General features: G+C 49.1%; 2 protein-coding genes across 2 annotated transcripts; one reads left to right on the plus strand and one right to left on the minus strand.

Annotated features, from left to right (window-relative positions):
- Nucleotides 1-2,269: 2,269 nt before the first annotated feature.
- On the minus strand, nucleotides 2,270-5,929 carry CPTP (ceramide-1-phosphate transfer protein). The gene is made up of 2 exons (XM_006277788.4): nucleotides 5,765-5,929; nucleotides 2,270-4,944 (listed from the first exon to the last, which is right to left on the minus strand). The coding sequence occupies exons 1-2, from the start codon at nucleotides 5,884-5,886 to the stop codon at nucleotides 4,422-4,424; spliced, it is 645 nt and encodes a 214-aa protein (XP_006277850.1). The 5' UTR covers nucleotides 5,887-5,929; the 3' UTR covers nucleotides 2,270-4,421.
- A 226-nt stretch (nucleotides 5,930-6,155) lies between these two features.
- INTS11 (integrator complex subunit 11) lies at nucleotides 6,156-16,869 on the plus strand. The gene is made up of 17 exons (XM_014610112.3): nucleotides 6,156-6,275; nucleotides 6,386-6,483; nucleotides 6,686-6,759; nucleotides 7,146-7,374; nucleotides 8,584-8,682; nucleotides 8,794-8,828; nucleotides 9,310-9,448; nucleotides 9,621-9,685; nucleotides 9,939-10,128; nucleotides 10,531-10,614; nucleotides 11,846-11,935; nucleotides 12,620-12,782; nucleotides 13,596-13,703; nucleotides 14,361-14,422; nucleotides 15,201-15,343; nucleotides 15,922-16,051; nucleotides 16,670-16,869. The coding sequence occupies exons 1-17, from the start codon at nucleotides 6,248-6,250 to the stop codon at nucleotides 16,733-16,735; spliced, it is 1,803 nt and encodes a 600-aa protein (XP_014465598.1). The 5' UTR covers nucleotides 6,156-6,247; the 3' UTR covers nucleotides 16,736-16,869.
- The last annotated feature ends 175 nt before the right edge of the window (nucleotides 16,870-17,044 follow it).

Here is a 17,044-nt window from a genome sequence, read left to right on the forward strand (position 1 = left end):
CTAAACCTTTGTGGTCCACTGATAGCTAATCACGCCACGATGGACAAATCTCTCAAGCTCAATAGAGATAAGAAGCTGAAAGCTCGGAGGCGAAGCTCCCCCCTTTGGGTCTGCTGCCATTTCACTCTGTAAAGCAGTGACCAGACAGGGACAGCTTTGGCTGGTGGTTTGCTTTTCAACCCGCTTTGGACAAATGTTTTCCAAGAGCACCGCTCTTAAATTACAAGCATTGTCCTCCTCAGGCTACTTTACACGGGCTCCAGGGAACCGAGGGACTGTCCACCCTTCCGGTACCAGGATCCTATGTAACACCATGCAACTGTTTGGGGAAGCCCCTTCATCCTGCTGAGCCTTGGGAAATAAAACAAGGAGAGGAGCCATTCCTAAGCAGAGAACACATGTTCTGAAACCAGGTCAGACGCTACGTGGCTTTGTGAATAAATTATTCAGCCTTCTCCCCTGACAGGCCAGCTGGGGTTTGAAGGCAGTGATGATGAAATGCCAGCAGAAGAATGTAAAATAGTTGTTGTGAAGACATGGAGTCAAACATTAAATGCTGCCATTAAGTGTAGCCAGCTTCTCCAGGGACGCACGGCGCATTTCTCCTGTTCCAGACGCTCTCTCCTCATCTTGGCTATTCACTCTCGTTGGGACCTATTATTGCACAACCTTTCAAGTTCTTCCCGAGGTACCGAATTTATTCTCCCATCCCCACATTCTTTGAGCCTTTTCATCCAAAGGCACAGAGACTCATTTTTCAGCTAAAGCTCCCTATGTTGCAACCTTTGCTGGTTTTCAAATTGCACTGGGAAAAAAAAAACTCTGCGTAAAGGTGACCTGCAGTGCAATATGGCTGAGGTTTATTTTTAAGAGAGCAGTAGATGGATGCACTCAGTGACCCAGGGTCAGGGTAGGAGCTACAGTCACAGGCAGGAGGAATCGCAAACACTTTTTCTCTTTAAGTCTAGGAGACTGGCCCACGGACCTCTGAACCTCACTCGATTGTTGCTGGAATATGCTTGGGCAGGCAGCTTCATTGTGCAGTGGGGAAGTAAGTGGTGCTGCTATTTTTTACAAGAGACAGTGGTCAGATTTCTCTCCTATGGCATTGCTACATCTTTAATGGAAATAATGAGGTATGCTTTAGAGCGTGACAGTGCATCTACTTTAGGACCAAGGTTTTTCCATCAGCTTCACGTCACGGGAAGACTGATCATACTGAGCACCTACCTCTGGACTTAGCCCCCAGGTCCGCTGCTCTTTTTATTTGCTCAGCTTTTATTCATGCCCCAGTATTAATGCACAGCAGAGGCACTAGTCTCCGCTTCTGGACTGGAGCGCTGCTTTCCTTAAGTGTTTTAGGGACGTGATGTTAGGTTTGTTCCTGCGTCATCTCACCTTGCGAGAGCAAACTAAATTGTAGGCTTCCTGAGCTGGAGTGGAAGTTATCGTACACTGCTTGATGGCAGCCGTGCAAGCTCCTTACTGAGGTTTCTTTGAACCACTGTCACCCCTTCAAGAAAAGTCCAGGGTGCAAAGGTAGGAACAGGAGCAGTGTGAATCACAGTTCATGGTTCAAGTATGCAAGCTATATTTGAAGACTAAGCACAAATTTGTGGAGGAGCAGGAGTAATTTAACGCTTGGCTGATTCAAGGGTAATATGCATAAAAGCAGCAGATAGCTGCTCAGTTCTTCAGCCTCCTCTTCCAAAAGGTTCAGCTAATAAGCTCCATCTGGTGCACTAGCACACTCATTACAACCAGATACCTTTTTTTTTTTTTTGATCTAATAAAAAGTCACAAAAAATTATCATTATCTCTGAACTAAGAGTTCTAGAGTTTTGTATTTCTCATTGCAACCTGGTTTTAAAAAGGAGCATTCATCCCTGCAGTCGTAGCTCCGCTTATCAAGCAACAGTCCCTGCTTCGAAGTGGGCCCCGACCTGCAGACAGCACATTCAGAAGTCATTGGGGATCTGCACCAGTTGCCAGGCTCCACCATTAACGAGCAGCTTTGAACAGAGGCAAGGGGAGCCGAAGTGGCCAGGAGATCTTAGACAAGTGGCAGAGTGCAGCGAGCAAAGAACAGTGCTGGAAGCGGTGCGGTTCTCATTGAGCAGCACACACACGGAGAAGTGGGCTAGAGATGTTACCGAGATGGCAGCCAGCCTCCTGTATTTTTGTAAGGGTGCATTTCTGAAGCAGCCCAATATATAAACCACCTACCCTGAATAAAAAGGGGAATTAGTACAAACAGCACACAGAGAGGTAGCACCGACAGGCCAACTTTAATAGGAAAAAACAAAGGCAAGTAAGTTATTTTTCAACTCCTGCCCTTAAACTTATGGTCTGACGCGATGAGTACTTAGCTTGGACATATCAACGGAGAACAAAGAAACCACCTGTACACGTGGTAAAACTGCTGTCTTTGTATTAATCCCGCGGAACACAAACATTACATTCATTTCTGAGCAATACATGGCACAAAACCATCAAGAAGCAACACAATATGCCCCAAAAGCACCTAGTCATGGAATACCAGCTGCCTCTCATCAGGAGAGGCTGAACTGAGAAAGTTTTTATGTTGGCTGTCGTAGAATAAAACATCCCCGAGTGTTTCTTAAAAGGTGGCACATGGAGCTACCTGGATTGTCATCATGCATAATTTGCTCCACGGCACTGTGTGCAAAAGCAGCAATTTTAAAGGTCAAAAATCTTGATGTGGAAGGAGAACAACACATTTCACAAAGCTTTCTTAGAGCATAGACACACACCTACCATGGTTAAGAGGTATTTATCATGGCTGGCACTGTACAGGAAAACCTTCCTTTCCAAGTCCCTTAGCTAAACAGTTTTCCACAGAGAGACACCAGTCATCCAGACAGAGGTGCATTCTGCACACATCAGTTAAGGGTTTGGTCTCATTTGTAATCAGCAAGCTAAGCTGCTAATTACCCAGCTGCTTACGATAGCACGCTTTGCATTAAGCCAAAGGTCATACAGGCCTTCCAGCATCTGAAAGAGGGAAGCATTCCTGTATGACAGCGCTCTGTGGGAGCAAGTTATTTTATGTAATTTAACGGAGAACAGTGTTAACTAGACTGAACCTTGTAAGGTAATACTGAATTCCTGTATCCCACAGAATAAATCAGCAGCCATTCAAGTGTCTAGGGTGATCTTGTTTTAGTGGTTTTCAGAACACGGGTAGCAGTAGCGCCTCTCGCGATACAAAACACCGCCAGGGCTTTCAAAATTCAAGTATGCTGCCTTATTTACATGTCCCTTCTTATTTATCCTATACTTCAGCAAACAGGAATCCACACTAAAATAGCAATAGAACTTGCATGAATATTTACCTTCTGTTTAAAACCTAACATTTAGTTGGTCTGGAAACCATTAAAGCTTCGGGGAGAGGCGGGGGAAGAAGCCGCACACACTGATTTGATATACAGCACAAGTTACAATCATCCCAACGAGCCCAAGACATTTTGTTTCTCCAAGCCTCCAGCATTCCCTTTGTTTCCTTAAGCTTATTATATAGTGTTATGTAGCGTCTATATATACAGCCCTCAAAATGCATAAAACTCTGCACCGTTCTGTAGCTTAGCACCATGCAGCATACACTAAAGCAGCTTCCTCAACTCAGAACAGCAAAGAGCAAGAGGGGATAGAAAGAAGAAATAGAAAAGGATTCCCTGCTCTGACATGCCTGCATAGAAAGGGAGAGACAAATACGTTACTGTATCACAGTTCAATGCTCCTGAACTCTTTTGGAGGGGAGGAAAAAGCAGAGGAGAACACGCAAGAGCGATCTGCTATTAGTGACAAACAATTTTCAAGAAGGAGATCTATGCTCAACTGCTCCTTCCAAGAGAGAGCATCACAGTTACCAGAACCCAGGAATAAAAGTGCACCAAACTAAAACGCAAAATTCAAGGCTTTGGTATGTCCCAAGGATTTCTCCCTCGTCCCTGAACAGGAGGCTGAACAGACCTCCCCAGTGTTCTTGCTTCAAGGTGAAAATTAAGCGATCCTTCATTTCTGGGTCCTATGTTCAGTTTTCTAAAGAACTAAAAATCAGATAAAGTTTGGAAAGGAACCCAGGAGACAGATGAAGAATCCCTTGAAGCAAGAGCAATACCATATGGCTTTGGAATGGTCTGAGTTTCTTTCAACAAAAACAGGAGCCAAAACATGGATGCTACCATGAGACTCAAAAAAAAAAAAAAAAGCACTCAGATTTGGCTGCAGTCTATTAGCAATATATGAGAGACGACAGTGGAACAGAAGAGGAAAGACCCCAAGCTTTAGTGCAGATCAGCAGGTTCTAGTTTACACGTGTGCACAGCGATAAGGAGCGTGGGTCCTTGCAAGCCACGCTACCGAGACAACCTGATCAAACCCCTCTCCCCCTCTCCTCATCAAGGAAGGTCGAGCATTTTATGCTTTGCATACAGCTCCTCTGTGATCTCATAGACTTTGCAGACATAAGGCAAGGCTTCCCCCAGCATATCTACCGCCTCCTCGGGAGTGCCAAGATTCATGTTTTCCAGGAATGCGTTTCGGGTGGGCAACGCACAGAAAGCCAGCGTGGCGGCCTTGCGAATAACCCAGGGGTGGTAGTTTGCCAAGGAGGCGTTATACGAGTCTGTGCAGATCACAGACGTCTTGGAGTCCTCCTGGCTGGTCCTCAGCCCCTCGAGAAACATCTGCAGCCAGTGAAGGGCTCGGTGGAGGCGCAAGATGGTCCGGCAGCCCGACTCGGGGCACTCCCCTCGGTTTTTGAGACTGACCAAGCCGCTGGCCAACTCATACTCCACCATGGTCTGAAGAGTCTCGTATCTCTCCCGCTGGTCGCTGCTGCGGTACTTCTCCATGATCTGTATCTTGGTCACCGCGTCTTTTGACACGAAGGAAAAAATCGTGCCCAGGCTGTTCAGAAACCTACGGTCAGAACCACAAAAACCTCATTACGCAACTGGAAGAGGGAGTTGCTGGAGCAGCAGCAATAAAACAACCAAAGCTTGGAGATTGAGCGGAGTTTAGGGGACACGCCAGACCAGGGAGAAGGAAGATATACAGGAAAATACGGCAGCGCGGTCTCTTGAGAGCAGAGGCACGGCCTTTGTAGGCTCCCGGCTGCTTCCCATCACACCCGTGGGCTCAGCACCTCCTCGCTTTAGAGGCTCGGTTATTTATTACCGTATTTGTCTGCTTGAGGAGGAGCTGGAACAAAAGAGGAGCAGCAGGTGGGAGGAGGGGGGCCGAACAGGAAGAAGCGGGGAGTCTATTTAAGGCAGAAAATAACCCCCCCCTGCAGGGGTGGGGGGTAAGGAATAGGTGTGTGTGGTGTGTATGATAATACAGTAGGAGTTAACATAAGGCAGGTGGGAGAATACGGTACTGGTAGGGAGGCACAGAGAATATAGTACTAGGAGGGAGGCAGGCAGCGTGTGCACGCGGGAGAATACGGTATCAGAAAGAAGGTGCGCGTGCACGCTGGAGAATACGGTATCAGAAAGAAGGTGCGCGTGCACGCTGGAGAATACGGTATCAGAAAGAAGGTGCGCGTGCACGCTGGAGAATACGGTATCAGAAAGAAGGTGCGCGTGCACGCTGGAGAATACGGTATCAGAAAGAAGGTGCGCGTGCACGCTGGAGAATACGGTATCAGAAAGGAGGTGCGCGTGTACGCCAGAGAATACGGTACCAGAAGGGCGGTGCGCGTGCACGCCGGAGAATACGGTACCGGCTCCCCGCTTACCTGATGAGCCCGTTCCAGCCGCGCAGGTAGGGGTCCATGAGCACGGTCTGCTCCGCCGTGAGGCAGGCCCGAAAGGCGGCCAGCACCTCCCGCAGGCAGAAGCCGTCCTGCCGCTCCGCCATGGCCGTACCCCGAAGCACTCACAGCTGGCCTTCCCCACCCCCCGCCCAATGGGCGCCCTCCCGTCCCCGCCCCGCCCCGCCAGCCAATCATCATCGAGTTCTCTTGCATTGTCGGGCGCAGGGCGGTGGCGGCGCTCGCTATTGGCTGCGAACCCGGAAGTCGCGTCTGACTTGTGGATGGTCAGATCCACTGCCCGGGGGGGGGAGGGAGGGAGGGGGGGGCAGGGGTGCTTGGCGCCTGCGCAGCAGGCACGCAGCCTTGACCCGGAAGTGAAGGAAGCGGGCCGTGACCCGGAAGTGAAGGGCACAGCTGGGGTCTCTACCTCCTTGGCAACGCGGCCTGGTCGCCTCCGGCCTGCCAATGCCCGAGATTAAAGTCACCCCCCTGGGTAGGGCGCGGTGGGGCCCAGGAGCGCCCTCAGCCTTTCCCCGGGTGGGTGGGTGGGCGGACGCAGCGAGGCTGCTGTGATTGATGCACCTGCCTCTTGTCCTTGTGCAGGGGCTGGCCAGGACGTGGGCCGCAGCTGCATCCTGGTGTCCATCGCGGGCAAGAACGTGATGCTGGACTGCGGCATGCACATGGGCTACAACGACGACGTGAGTCAGGCTGCCGCGTTTTTGCCAGCCTCTTCCCTCGCTCTGCCGTCCCCTCCCCCTGAAGCCGTCCCTGTTCGTGGTGGCGGCAGCGCCCGTGGTCGCCCTGTTAAGGACTCCCGACGTGCTGGACGCTGCCGGTTATTTAACGACGTCGGCAGCCAGCTTTGTTGAATCATGGATGACCCGCTTTTCTGTCCCGCAGAGGCGCTTCCCCGATTTCTCCTACATCACCCAGAACGGGCGGCTGACGGACTTCCTGGACTGCGTCATCATCAGGTGAGAGACCTCGCAGCCCCCTCGTGGTCCCGGTGGAGGGGGGAGACGCGCTTCGGAGCCGTTATTGACCGTCCAGAACAGCCCCCTCCCGTGACGAGCGGGGCTAGGAATACCTAATGGTGCTAGTAATTCACTGTTAGTAACACTTAACAGTATTAGTGCTGCTAATACCTAACAGTTCGGTGGTCTGACACCTGCGCATCGTGCATAGCTCTCCCAGCACTTGAAAAACATGAATATTTAGCCGGCCTAATTTCACGTACAATTATATAATACAATACTGGTGTGTCTGTAACGTCTCTCAACACCCAGAGTGGGGCAGGAGTGGGAAACGTCTGACTCGAAGCCCCTGGGTCGTGCCTCTTATTCTGCGCGTCCCTTCACAGCCACTTCCACTTGGACCACTGTGGAGCCCTGCCATATTTCAGCGAAATGGTCGGCTACGACGGACCCATATACATGACGCACCCCACCAAGGCCATCTGCCCCATCCTGCTGGAAGACTACAGGAAAATCACCGTGGATAAGAAAGGCGAGACCAACTTCTTCACTTCTCAAATGATTAAGGATTGCATGAAGAAAGTGGTAGCTGTCCACCTTCACCAGACCGTCCAGGTAAATGACCCACCCTGGGGACTGCTGGTGTAAGCCATTTGGCTCGGTCAAGGAGCGGGGCCATTTTTTGTCTCTTTGTGCCAGCAGCCCAGAGAATCATAGAAAATTTGGGTTGGAAGGGACTTCAGGAGATCATCTAGCATAGTCCAACCCCCTGCTCAAATTACAACCATCTCCAGCTAGCTCATCCCAGCCAAGGCTTTTTTAGGCCGGGGGTCTCAAACTGCGGGTCAAAACTGAGCAACTTAAAAGGGGGCCTCAAACTTCCTGGGGTTATGCATGGTGGCACAGAGTAGTGGATGGCGGCAGCAGCTGCTGCGTGTGAGTTCCCTGTCCCCTGGCACTGCCACCCAGCACTTGGGGTTGCGGTATCACAGAGTTTGAGAACCCCTGGTCTAGGCGGCTCTTAAAAACCTCCAAGGATGGCGATTCCACGCCTCTCTGGGTTGCTTATTCCTACCTACCCTCCCCCTTAGGAGTGTTTTACTACTCTCCTAGTGAGAGAGATTTTCTTAATATCTAACCTAAATCTCCCTTGCTGCAACTTGAGCCCATTGCTTCTTGTTCTGTCATGTGCCACCACTGGGAACAGCCCAGCTCCATCCTCATTGCAACCCCCCTGCAGGGAGTTGAAGGCTGCTATTGAATCCCACCTCACCCAAAGTCAGGGTACATCTATATTACAACATGGTCAGATAAACCTGAACTAGCTTTACGCTAACTGGCTCAGGCATTACAAGTAGAGTAGCTGCAGCAACCCACAACTGGAAGCAGACTAACTGTCCAAGTATTTACCCTGCTTCTTGGTGAGTTGTGCAGCATGCATTAGAGCTCTGTGCTTCTGTGCCTACACTGCTAAAGGCTCCTGTGCTGCAGTCTAGACATGTTTTTAGACAGAGGGGCAGTGCCCAATGGAAGAAGAAGGCACACAAATCTTGTGAAACACCTCTGTGTTGGGATCCTCTGCCCTAGCTGCCAGGCTTGCTCTTACACTTCAAGATTTGTTCTAACTTTGGGGGTTCAGTGATGCCTGTCACTTTCCCTTTGCAGCCCACAAGGTGTGCGAAGGGTTTGATAGGGAGCACTGTCAGTGAAGAAGCAGAGCAGTTAAAGCAGTTGTTTTCAGGGTCACATGCCCCAGCTTAGGAGTTTTATTTCCCAGTTGAGATCGAGCCTCTTTTGGATGCCAGTGGATATCTTCCTATGTAGGTGGACGACGAGTTGGAAATCAAGGCATACTACGCTGGCCATGTGCTGGGAGCAGCCATGTTCCAGATCAAAGTTGGCAGCGAGTCTGTGGCGTACACAGTAAGTATCCAGATAAATATTTTATGGATACTCATGTCTCTAATGGGATATGCCCAGTTACCTTTGAGGCAGTAAATGGGTCCCTTTAATCTTTTTTTCTTTTTCCATTAGGGGGATTATAATATGACGCCAGACAGGCATTTAGGGTAAGTGAGAAATAGTCACCATTAATTTTATTGGGGCTGCTACAGATTGGGGGATTGTATTGGCAGGTCTTGTTAACCCGTGGGAATTTCTTTGTGATGATTCCACACTCTTTGGCGGGAGACTAGACCACTTAATGCCTTCCCTGCTGGGAAGATAAATGACGTTTTCGATTGCTGTGCTAAATAGGTTTCTAATGATGTCTCAGGATAGAAATAAATGCAATGCTCTTCACTCTGGCATATGGTCATATTGATTCCTTTGTCAAGACTGCACGGCCATTGAATTTGAGCAGTCTGTACATTGCTTCATTGTCACAGTACCTTTTAAATTGTTTGACCTTCTAGTGGTCCACACTTTTGTGCCATGGTTTCCCCAGCTGTAAATGGAGGCTGTTGACATTTGTTTTGAGAGCTGTGGGGGCAAAGTGCTGTGTATTCCTTGTTAAATGGTCTTTTTTTTTTTTATTTGGTACTGTTTTAGTGCTGCTTGGATTGATAAGTGTCGCCCTGATCTATTGATCTCAGAGTCCACCTACGCCACGACTATCAGAGACTCCAAGCGCTGTCGGGAACGAGACTTCCTGAAGAAGGTTCATGAAACCGTGGAGAGAGGAGGAAAGGTGTGTTATGTGGCATAAGCTAACCGGGGCTTCCCCAGCCCTGTGGGAGATGCGGGCTCCTCAGGGAATGAGAGGAGCCCAGAGACACTTGTTGGGAAGCAGTATCTCTGCTGCACTGATTTGTTTGCAGTCGTCGAGGGTGTCATGGCCTAACTCTGCATCTCATTGGCAGGTCCTTATCCCAGTGTTTGCTCTGGGACGTGCCCAAGAGCTCTGCATCTTACTGGAGACTTTCTGGTAAGCATCAGCTTCACCCTTTTCATACTGGATTAGAGCAGACGTCCCATTTGTTTCTCTGCAAGTTATTGATGAGATGCTGCATGTTGGTATGACAGGGATATTGATCAGTGATCCCCATCTCCCTTCTGTAAGGGTGTGCATAGAAATCTAGGGTAGTGGGACTGGCTCTTGTGCGCACAGAGGGAAGGGCCCAGTGGTGCTTGCCAGAAGCAACCATGCCTGGCTGACTGACTTCTTTCTCTTCCCAAAGGGAAAGAATGAACCTGAAGGCCCCGATTTATTTCTCCACTGGTCTCACGGAAAAGGCCAATCATTACTACAAGCTCTTCATCACGTGGACCAATCAGAAGATTCGCAAGACTTTTGTCCAGAGGAACATGTTTGAATTCAAACATATCAAGGCTTTTGACAGGGCCTTTGCTGACAACCCTGGGCCAATGGTATGTGGTTAGGAAGGTTATAGAACAGAGGGGCTGGGATAGGAACCACTCCAGTACCCCTGCAGGCCCAGCTTAGCAAAGAAACTCACCCGTGTTATGGGGCTGAGCATCCTCAGCTCCTGTTATCAGTGAAAGGCTTAGAAGGAAATGGAAATTTTAAGGAATGAGGTTTGGTGGAAAGTAGTGAAATTGGATTCAGTGGAAATTACATTAGGTTAAAAAATCACGTGTGAAACACAAGTGTAGAGTGCGTGCTGCACGGTGTGAAAGCTGGTACAGTACAGGGCCAGAAAAGGCATTTCCTTGTTCATGTTTGAAATGCTCTGTCTCAAATCTGCTTTGAAATTGTGCAGAGAAATGGTCATTTGGGTGTGGTAGCTTCTAAGCATGTGTTCTGTCTAGGTCGTATTTGCAACTCCAGGCATGCTACATGCAGGACAGTCCCTACAGATCTTCCGGAAATGGGCGGGAAATGAAAAGAACATGGTAAGAAAGCCCTGTGGTTTTGAATGACACCTGTGTGAGCGCTGCACAGCCCACACAGGTTTGGGAATAAGCTTTGAATCTAATAGGGTAAGAATAGCAGGAGACTCTTTCAGGTGAGTCTTTTTGAAAGATCCATCCACTAACAGTAGTAATAATTATAACCCCTGACTGGCTGCTGTATTGTGTATAACAGTATGATTTCAGAATAGCGGTGCCTACAGATCAAACTGTAGCCCACTGAAATGCGCTGTTCTTCCCCAGGAGTCAAACCGTGACCAGCGGGAGAAGGTTAAGACCTAGTTTGTTGATGCATATCGGTGAATATGACACACTTGGTTCTGGTGCTAACATTTAACCTCCTCAAAGTCACCAGCTGTGTCTTGACTCGATTCCAAAGGTGGAGAGAGGAGATGACGATGCGTGAAGCATTATTCACCCCCACAGACACTGCATGTGACCTGTGCAAGCTTTGCAGACCAGGTTTCCATTTATTTCAGTAGAGGCCAGGACTCGCATGAGTGCCGTTTGGGCAAATAACCGTGGGGGATAACTTTGGAAAGCAGCCCATGTTTCTAAAGCCATCTTGTTCTGGGGCTCTTATGGGAGCCTGTAGAGAGGTACCGTTCATTTGGCTGTGTTCTTTTCATGTAAAGCAATAAGGGAACACTCCTTGCCTGAGACTTTTTTTCCCTACCGGGTATTCCAGAAGTCTTTGAAAGAGGCCTTCCTTTAAAGAGACCCCAGTGAACCTGGACAATCGATCTGGTCTCTGTGGGCATGGGGAGAGGGGAATCCCTTGAGGAATGACCAAAAGTGTGGGTTTTATCAACTCTAGCTGTTAGGGTTCTTAATCTGTGACATGAGAAGGTGCCTCAGAAAGGAAGAGCATTGCAAGATGCTTTTACTGGGAGTTTATTTTCAATTCTACTTGCATTCTTTTGATGGTATCCCCTTAGACACCTGTCTTAACTGGTAACAAGCCTTGGTTAGTGACACACATTCTAACAGAAGCCATCTTTTGTTTAATTCTCAATGCTTCTTTCATCCCTGAGGATTTTTCCAGGAAGAATGCAGGGAGGGAACAATTAAACTGAACAGAGAGTAGCTCGCAAGCAGAGGCTGTGGTGGACAGGCTCAGAACGATGGACACTTCCATCACGACTAACATGTGGGTAGTTCTGCAGCTCGGGTCGTATGCAGGGGTGATGTATTTTTCTGGATTCCTTCCTAGGTCATCATGCCAGGTTACTGTGTGCAAGGAACTGTAGGCCACAAGATCCTGAGTGGGCAGCGGAAGCTGGAAATGGAAGGGAGGCAAATAGTAAGTAACTGTGCCCAGACTGAGCTTTTGGGGAAGCTCTTCAAAGACAGGCAGCTACTAGGCCCTGCTGGCCATGGGTGACACTTATAACCTTACCACCTTCTGTCCAAGAAAACCTCAGTGTTGGTTGTTAGGCTGAGAAATGCTTGAACAGGAGGGATTATTCAACAGGTTTCTTTCCTTGTGTTTGTGATCATTTGCCCCCTTCTGCATATGGCCTGGCAGCTGTAGATCACATAAGCAATAGCACTGCAGTAACTCTAAGTCTCTTAAGTCACTGAAAAGCCAAATTCTGGGGATTTTAGCATGGGTGGGCTTCTATGCTGTGTCCAGAAGAGATTTAAATCCCCTGTAACCAGACAGGTAGCCAGCCTGGGGGCTTTGCACAGAAGTGGGGGATGAAAAGTGTTAATTGCAGTCCTTACATGCTGATACGCTGTTGCATAGTTGAACCAGTGCTGCAGGGCAGAGTTTGATCCTGTAAAACATGGAGTGTGGGCCCCCATCCCTCGGTGAAGCTGGGAATCGGGCTGCTTCGCCTGACCAGCTTCCTGCCACGTGGGATTTCTGTTCACTCCCACAATGTTGTGTGTGTGTCAAGAGCCCTGCGCTACTTTCTGCACGCTGTGGAAGTCATACGATGCCCAATGATCAGGGGCTGGATTTGTGTGCTTCTCCCTGCAGCTGGAAGTGAAGATGCAGGTGGAATACATGTCCTTCAGTGCCCACGCCGATGCCAAGGGCATCATGCAGCTGATCCGCCAGGCTGAGCCACGCAACGTGCTCCTGGTCCATGGGGAGGCAAAGAAGATGGAGTTCCTGAAGCAAAAAATTGAACAGGAATTTCGTATGTACCGTTTGCGAGGCAGATGGAGCGTGGAAGGGGGGAGGGCTTGACTGATTGGAGCATGGCTAGTTTCCTGTGCTGCTGGCCCCTCTCAGACCAGAAGTGAAGACGCTTGGTGTCGTGTATAGTAAGCCCCTGCTGTTGCTTCACTGAGGAGCAGGGAGCGTGTGTTGTCTGTCTGTGGTGTTACAGATTTATTTAAAATCGTGTCTGCGCTGGCTTTAGGAAACAAGTGGAAAGGAAAATGAAGTGCTTTTGTGTCTGTATTTCTGTGCTAAAGACTGGGCAAGCACTGGAGACCAACCAGACTCTTTTTTTTTTTTTTTTAAACCAGTGACTCCTAAGTGCAGGTAGGGAGAAGTAGGATAGAAAGATCCTCACATAGCTCTCTGGAAATTCCTTTTTGGGCAGCTTTAGATGCCTTTCCTATCACTGGATTGCTTTTATTCTACCTGCCAGCTTTGCTGTAGTCTGTCTGCAGCCTGTGATCTCAGCTCTCACTAGCCCATAGGTTCAGAGTGGGCAGTTCTCCAAAAGAAGCCCTGCGTAAAGCATTGATGAGGAGTTGGTAGGTATTGGCCTTCCCCTTCAGTGGGTCTCTGCTCTCTTCCATGTTAGACTTGAGAGTCAGGCCCTGGTATGTCATAGGTGCCCTGGGAAGTCTCATTGCGTGTACAGGAGTGTTAGCCTCACTGTGCCACACTCACCAGGTTGGGGAACAACACTTCCTGCATATACAATGCAGAGCCCTTGATGCGGGAAGGGGGAGGCTCTGTGTGAATGTTCCTCCAATCCTCTTTGCTGTTAATACAGATGTGAACTGTTACATGCCTGCAAACGGAGAAACAACTACGTTTTTCACCAACCCCAACATCCCCGTGGACATCTCCCTTGGACTGCTGAAGAGAGAGACTGCACTAGGTACTAGATGGCTGCCATGGAGTTCCTGCTGGTCAGGCCCAGTGGCTGGATTGTATTTATGTTTGTATTGCTGAGTGCAGTGTTCCCTGGATCGCGAAGCGAGGGGGACAATGTGGGGGCATTTCCAAGATCCTCATATAACTGAGCTTTATCGGAGCTTAGAGTTTGCCGGAGGCTTCCAGAGAGATGCGATGGCTTCTCACCCTAGCAATGTATCCCTGCATCTGGTGGATTCAGTGTGTGGGGATTTTGTTTCAAGTCCCATGCAGGAAAGTTGGAGATGATTGTTCAGCAGCCAGACACTGTGCAGAGATAACGTGTCAGTTTGCTTCATGGGCAAACGTGTGTAGGTGTGCCACTTCTGCTCTGCTGAAGTTCCCAGTTAAACTGGGAGGGTGTAATGAGAGTGTGGCTGTCACACCTCCATTGCTTAAAGGTTGATCTCCATTGCACTTGTTTTTAAAGAGGCAGTGACTAGGATTTACGGGTCGGGCCCATAGAATGGGTCTGCTGTATTCCCACTGTGAGGCTGTACAAACCTTGCTGTCACCAGGGGCTCCGTGAGATCCCAAAGCACTTGACTGTTTCTATCAAGGTGTCAGGTAAGCACAAGGTCATTAATGGTCATGCCCTCCTTTTCCACTGGTCCTGCTCTAGGGCCCCTCCCAGACGCCAAGAAGCCAAAGCTCATGCATGGCACGTTGATCATGAAGGATAATGTAAGTGACTGGGAGACTGTTCTAGTACTTGTCTTGTAGCCCCTCTGGCCTCTTGTCTCGTAGCCTCCCACTTTGGTTTTTTTTTCTTTTAAACAATTCCAGCACAGAGAACAGTAGAGAGGGTGCCCAATCCTCACTTATTCTGGGAAACAGTCCAGCAGTGACAGCTCTCCAGGTGCCATGTGGCTGTAAGAGGATTCCCGGTCTCCTGCCATCTGTTCTGTAGAGAGGAGATAGGTGTGCCCCTGGCTATCTGGAAGTGGTCCCTGGAGACCGGGATGACCCATCCACAGAACCATTGCCCATGAAGTTCTTCCCTTTGGCCAGGGAACTTGCTGCTTCCCCACAGCCTCCTGCCATGCAGTGGGTGCATCCGATGGATGCCCAGGCAGGCCATTCTTATCCTGCAACCTAGCCTTGTAATTAGATGACTGGTTCGTTCCACACAGGCAGTTTGTTAGCTTTCCATCAGTGAGTAGCTTTGAGAAAAGGGAAATTGGTGAGAGAGAGAAGTACTCCCTGCTTCCTTTGTCCCCCACAACCCGCCTCCTCAAGCAAGTAACCTTAGCAAACCCAGATCTAGCTGGCTGTTTCCGCTTGTGACAGGGACTGCAGTGTGCTTGGGCATTCTCAGGTGCTGGGAGAGGGAGTCCCCACTTTGAGTTGGTTGCTTTGCTTTTGTTGCCATCCACAGCTAGCCATATAAAAACGTTGGGGGGATTCCAGCCCAGTGTATGAGCCAGGCTGAAGCTCATAGACTTCTCCCTTCCCTCGGCAGAGCTTCCGTCTGGTCTCTCCTGAGCAGGCGCTAAAGGAGCTGGGCCTTGCAGAGCACCAGCTGCGCTTTACCTGTCGTGTCCACATCCAAGACCCTCGCAAGGAGCACGAAACAGTGCTGCGGGTTTACAACCACCTCAAGGGGTAAGTGTAGCCTCAGCGCCAAACTAGGGGCTTCTAGAGATGTGAGCATGATTCACCTATGTTGATCCAAACCAGCACTGTGTAGGTACAGCCTGTCGGTAGACAGCAAAAGGGCTGTCTGGGTTGGAAGAGGTGACTTGGGAATCCAGCTGCCAGAAGGTATGATGGGTGGGCAGTGCTCACAGGAGCTAGCTAGTTTAGAGCTTCTGCAGGGGCATTTCCCCCTGGTGAGCAGGCACCCTTGAGAAACTGTCTAGAGTGAGCTTGGAGTTCAAAATCAGCTGGCCCAGGGCAGGAGCAGTGCTCTGTGGCCCAAGAGAGTCCAAAATTGTACCTGAGGAGCTGATCTGGCTTATTACTTCCACAGAAATCAAACCCTGTAGGGAACATAGGATATAGAGAGAGAGCGGCATTAGCTGGCTTTAAATGAGCCCTGTGCTGACTTCCTCAGGTGGTCGGTGTTGGCTCAGAGGCAGTGGGGTGGAAGTTTGAGGTGCAGCTCAGGTTTGTGTGCTCACCCTTCCGGATTTATGCATAGCAGGGAACACTTACAGATATGTAATGCACCTTCTCCCTAGCATCCTCAAGGATTATTCAGTTCAGCACCTCCCTGATGGGTCTATAATGGTGGAGTCTATTCTCATCCAGGCCACAGCACATTCAGAGGATCAAGGAACCAAAGTTCTGCTCGTTTCCTGGACGTACCAGGTGAGAACAAGTTTCACTTCATCAGCAAGATGTCTGCATTCAGAGTGACTCTGTGGTTGGTTTGTCATCTGCTTGTGGTAGGGGTGTGCCATCTTAAGGATTAGTTTCCATATAAATGCGGTTACAGCATTGCAACATCTTTGTGTGAGGGAGCACGCAAGCCACTGAGCTAGGCACATTTTTTCAGTATCTTGTTGGTGCATTCTCACTTACTTTTCTGGGCTGTTGCTACGGACTAGTTTCCGGCTATCGTCTTATTTTAAATGCGTTCACAAGTCTAGTTTTTGTGGATTTTTTTTGAAAATCTTTGTTCCCAGAGAGGAACTGTTTTCCTGAGAGCTAAGCAAAAATCAATAGTTCTTTCTTTGCTTTAAAAAGAGAGGCACTTATCCTCAAAACAATCTCCTCAGAGACATCTAAGCTCATTTCTGACAAATGCAAGTTTTATTGCTAAGCCAGAAATGGGTTCCAGCCAGACAATCTGGCTCCCAAGTACATGCCTTGCTAATTTGGGAGCTGATTCGGTCTGTGCCTAAAAATGAGGTTCTGATTAACGGCACAAGACCTGGGAGCCTAGAGTGGTGCTGTACCGTTGACTTCTTTGTTTTCTGTGTCTAGGATGAAGAACTGGGCAGCTATCTGACCTCCCTCCTGAAAAAGGGGCTGCCCCAGTCAACGGGCTGAGTGTCTGCAGCAAGGACGAGGAAGCTCCAGGTCTTTTCCACTTTTTTTTGTACATTGTCAGAAAGGTGAAGCAGGGGAGGATGTAAATATGTAGGTTGTGTTTTTTAAATAAAAAAAATGAAGTCTTTCCTCTGTCCCATAGCCTGTGCAGTTCAATATGCTCCAAGTCCTCACGCAGGGTTCTGATTTAGCAACGTTGGTTTCTCAACTGGAAAAACCCTCACTGAGTTTTTCTGCTTGCCTTTATTTTTGAGGTGTGAAAAGTCAGTTGCCCTCTGACAGTAACTTTCCATGCAGCAAGTAGGTTTT

This window comes from Alligator mississippiensis, chromosome 13 (genome assembly GCF_030867095.1).
Source record: "Alligator mississippiensis isolate rAllMis1 chromosome 13, rAllMis1, whole genome shotgun sequence".
NCBI classification, from domain to species: domain Eukaryota; kingdom Metazoa; phylum Chordata; order Crocodylia; family Alligatoridae; genus Alligator; species Alligator mississippiensis.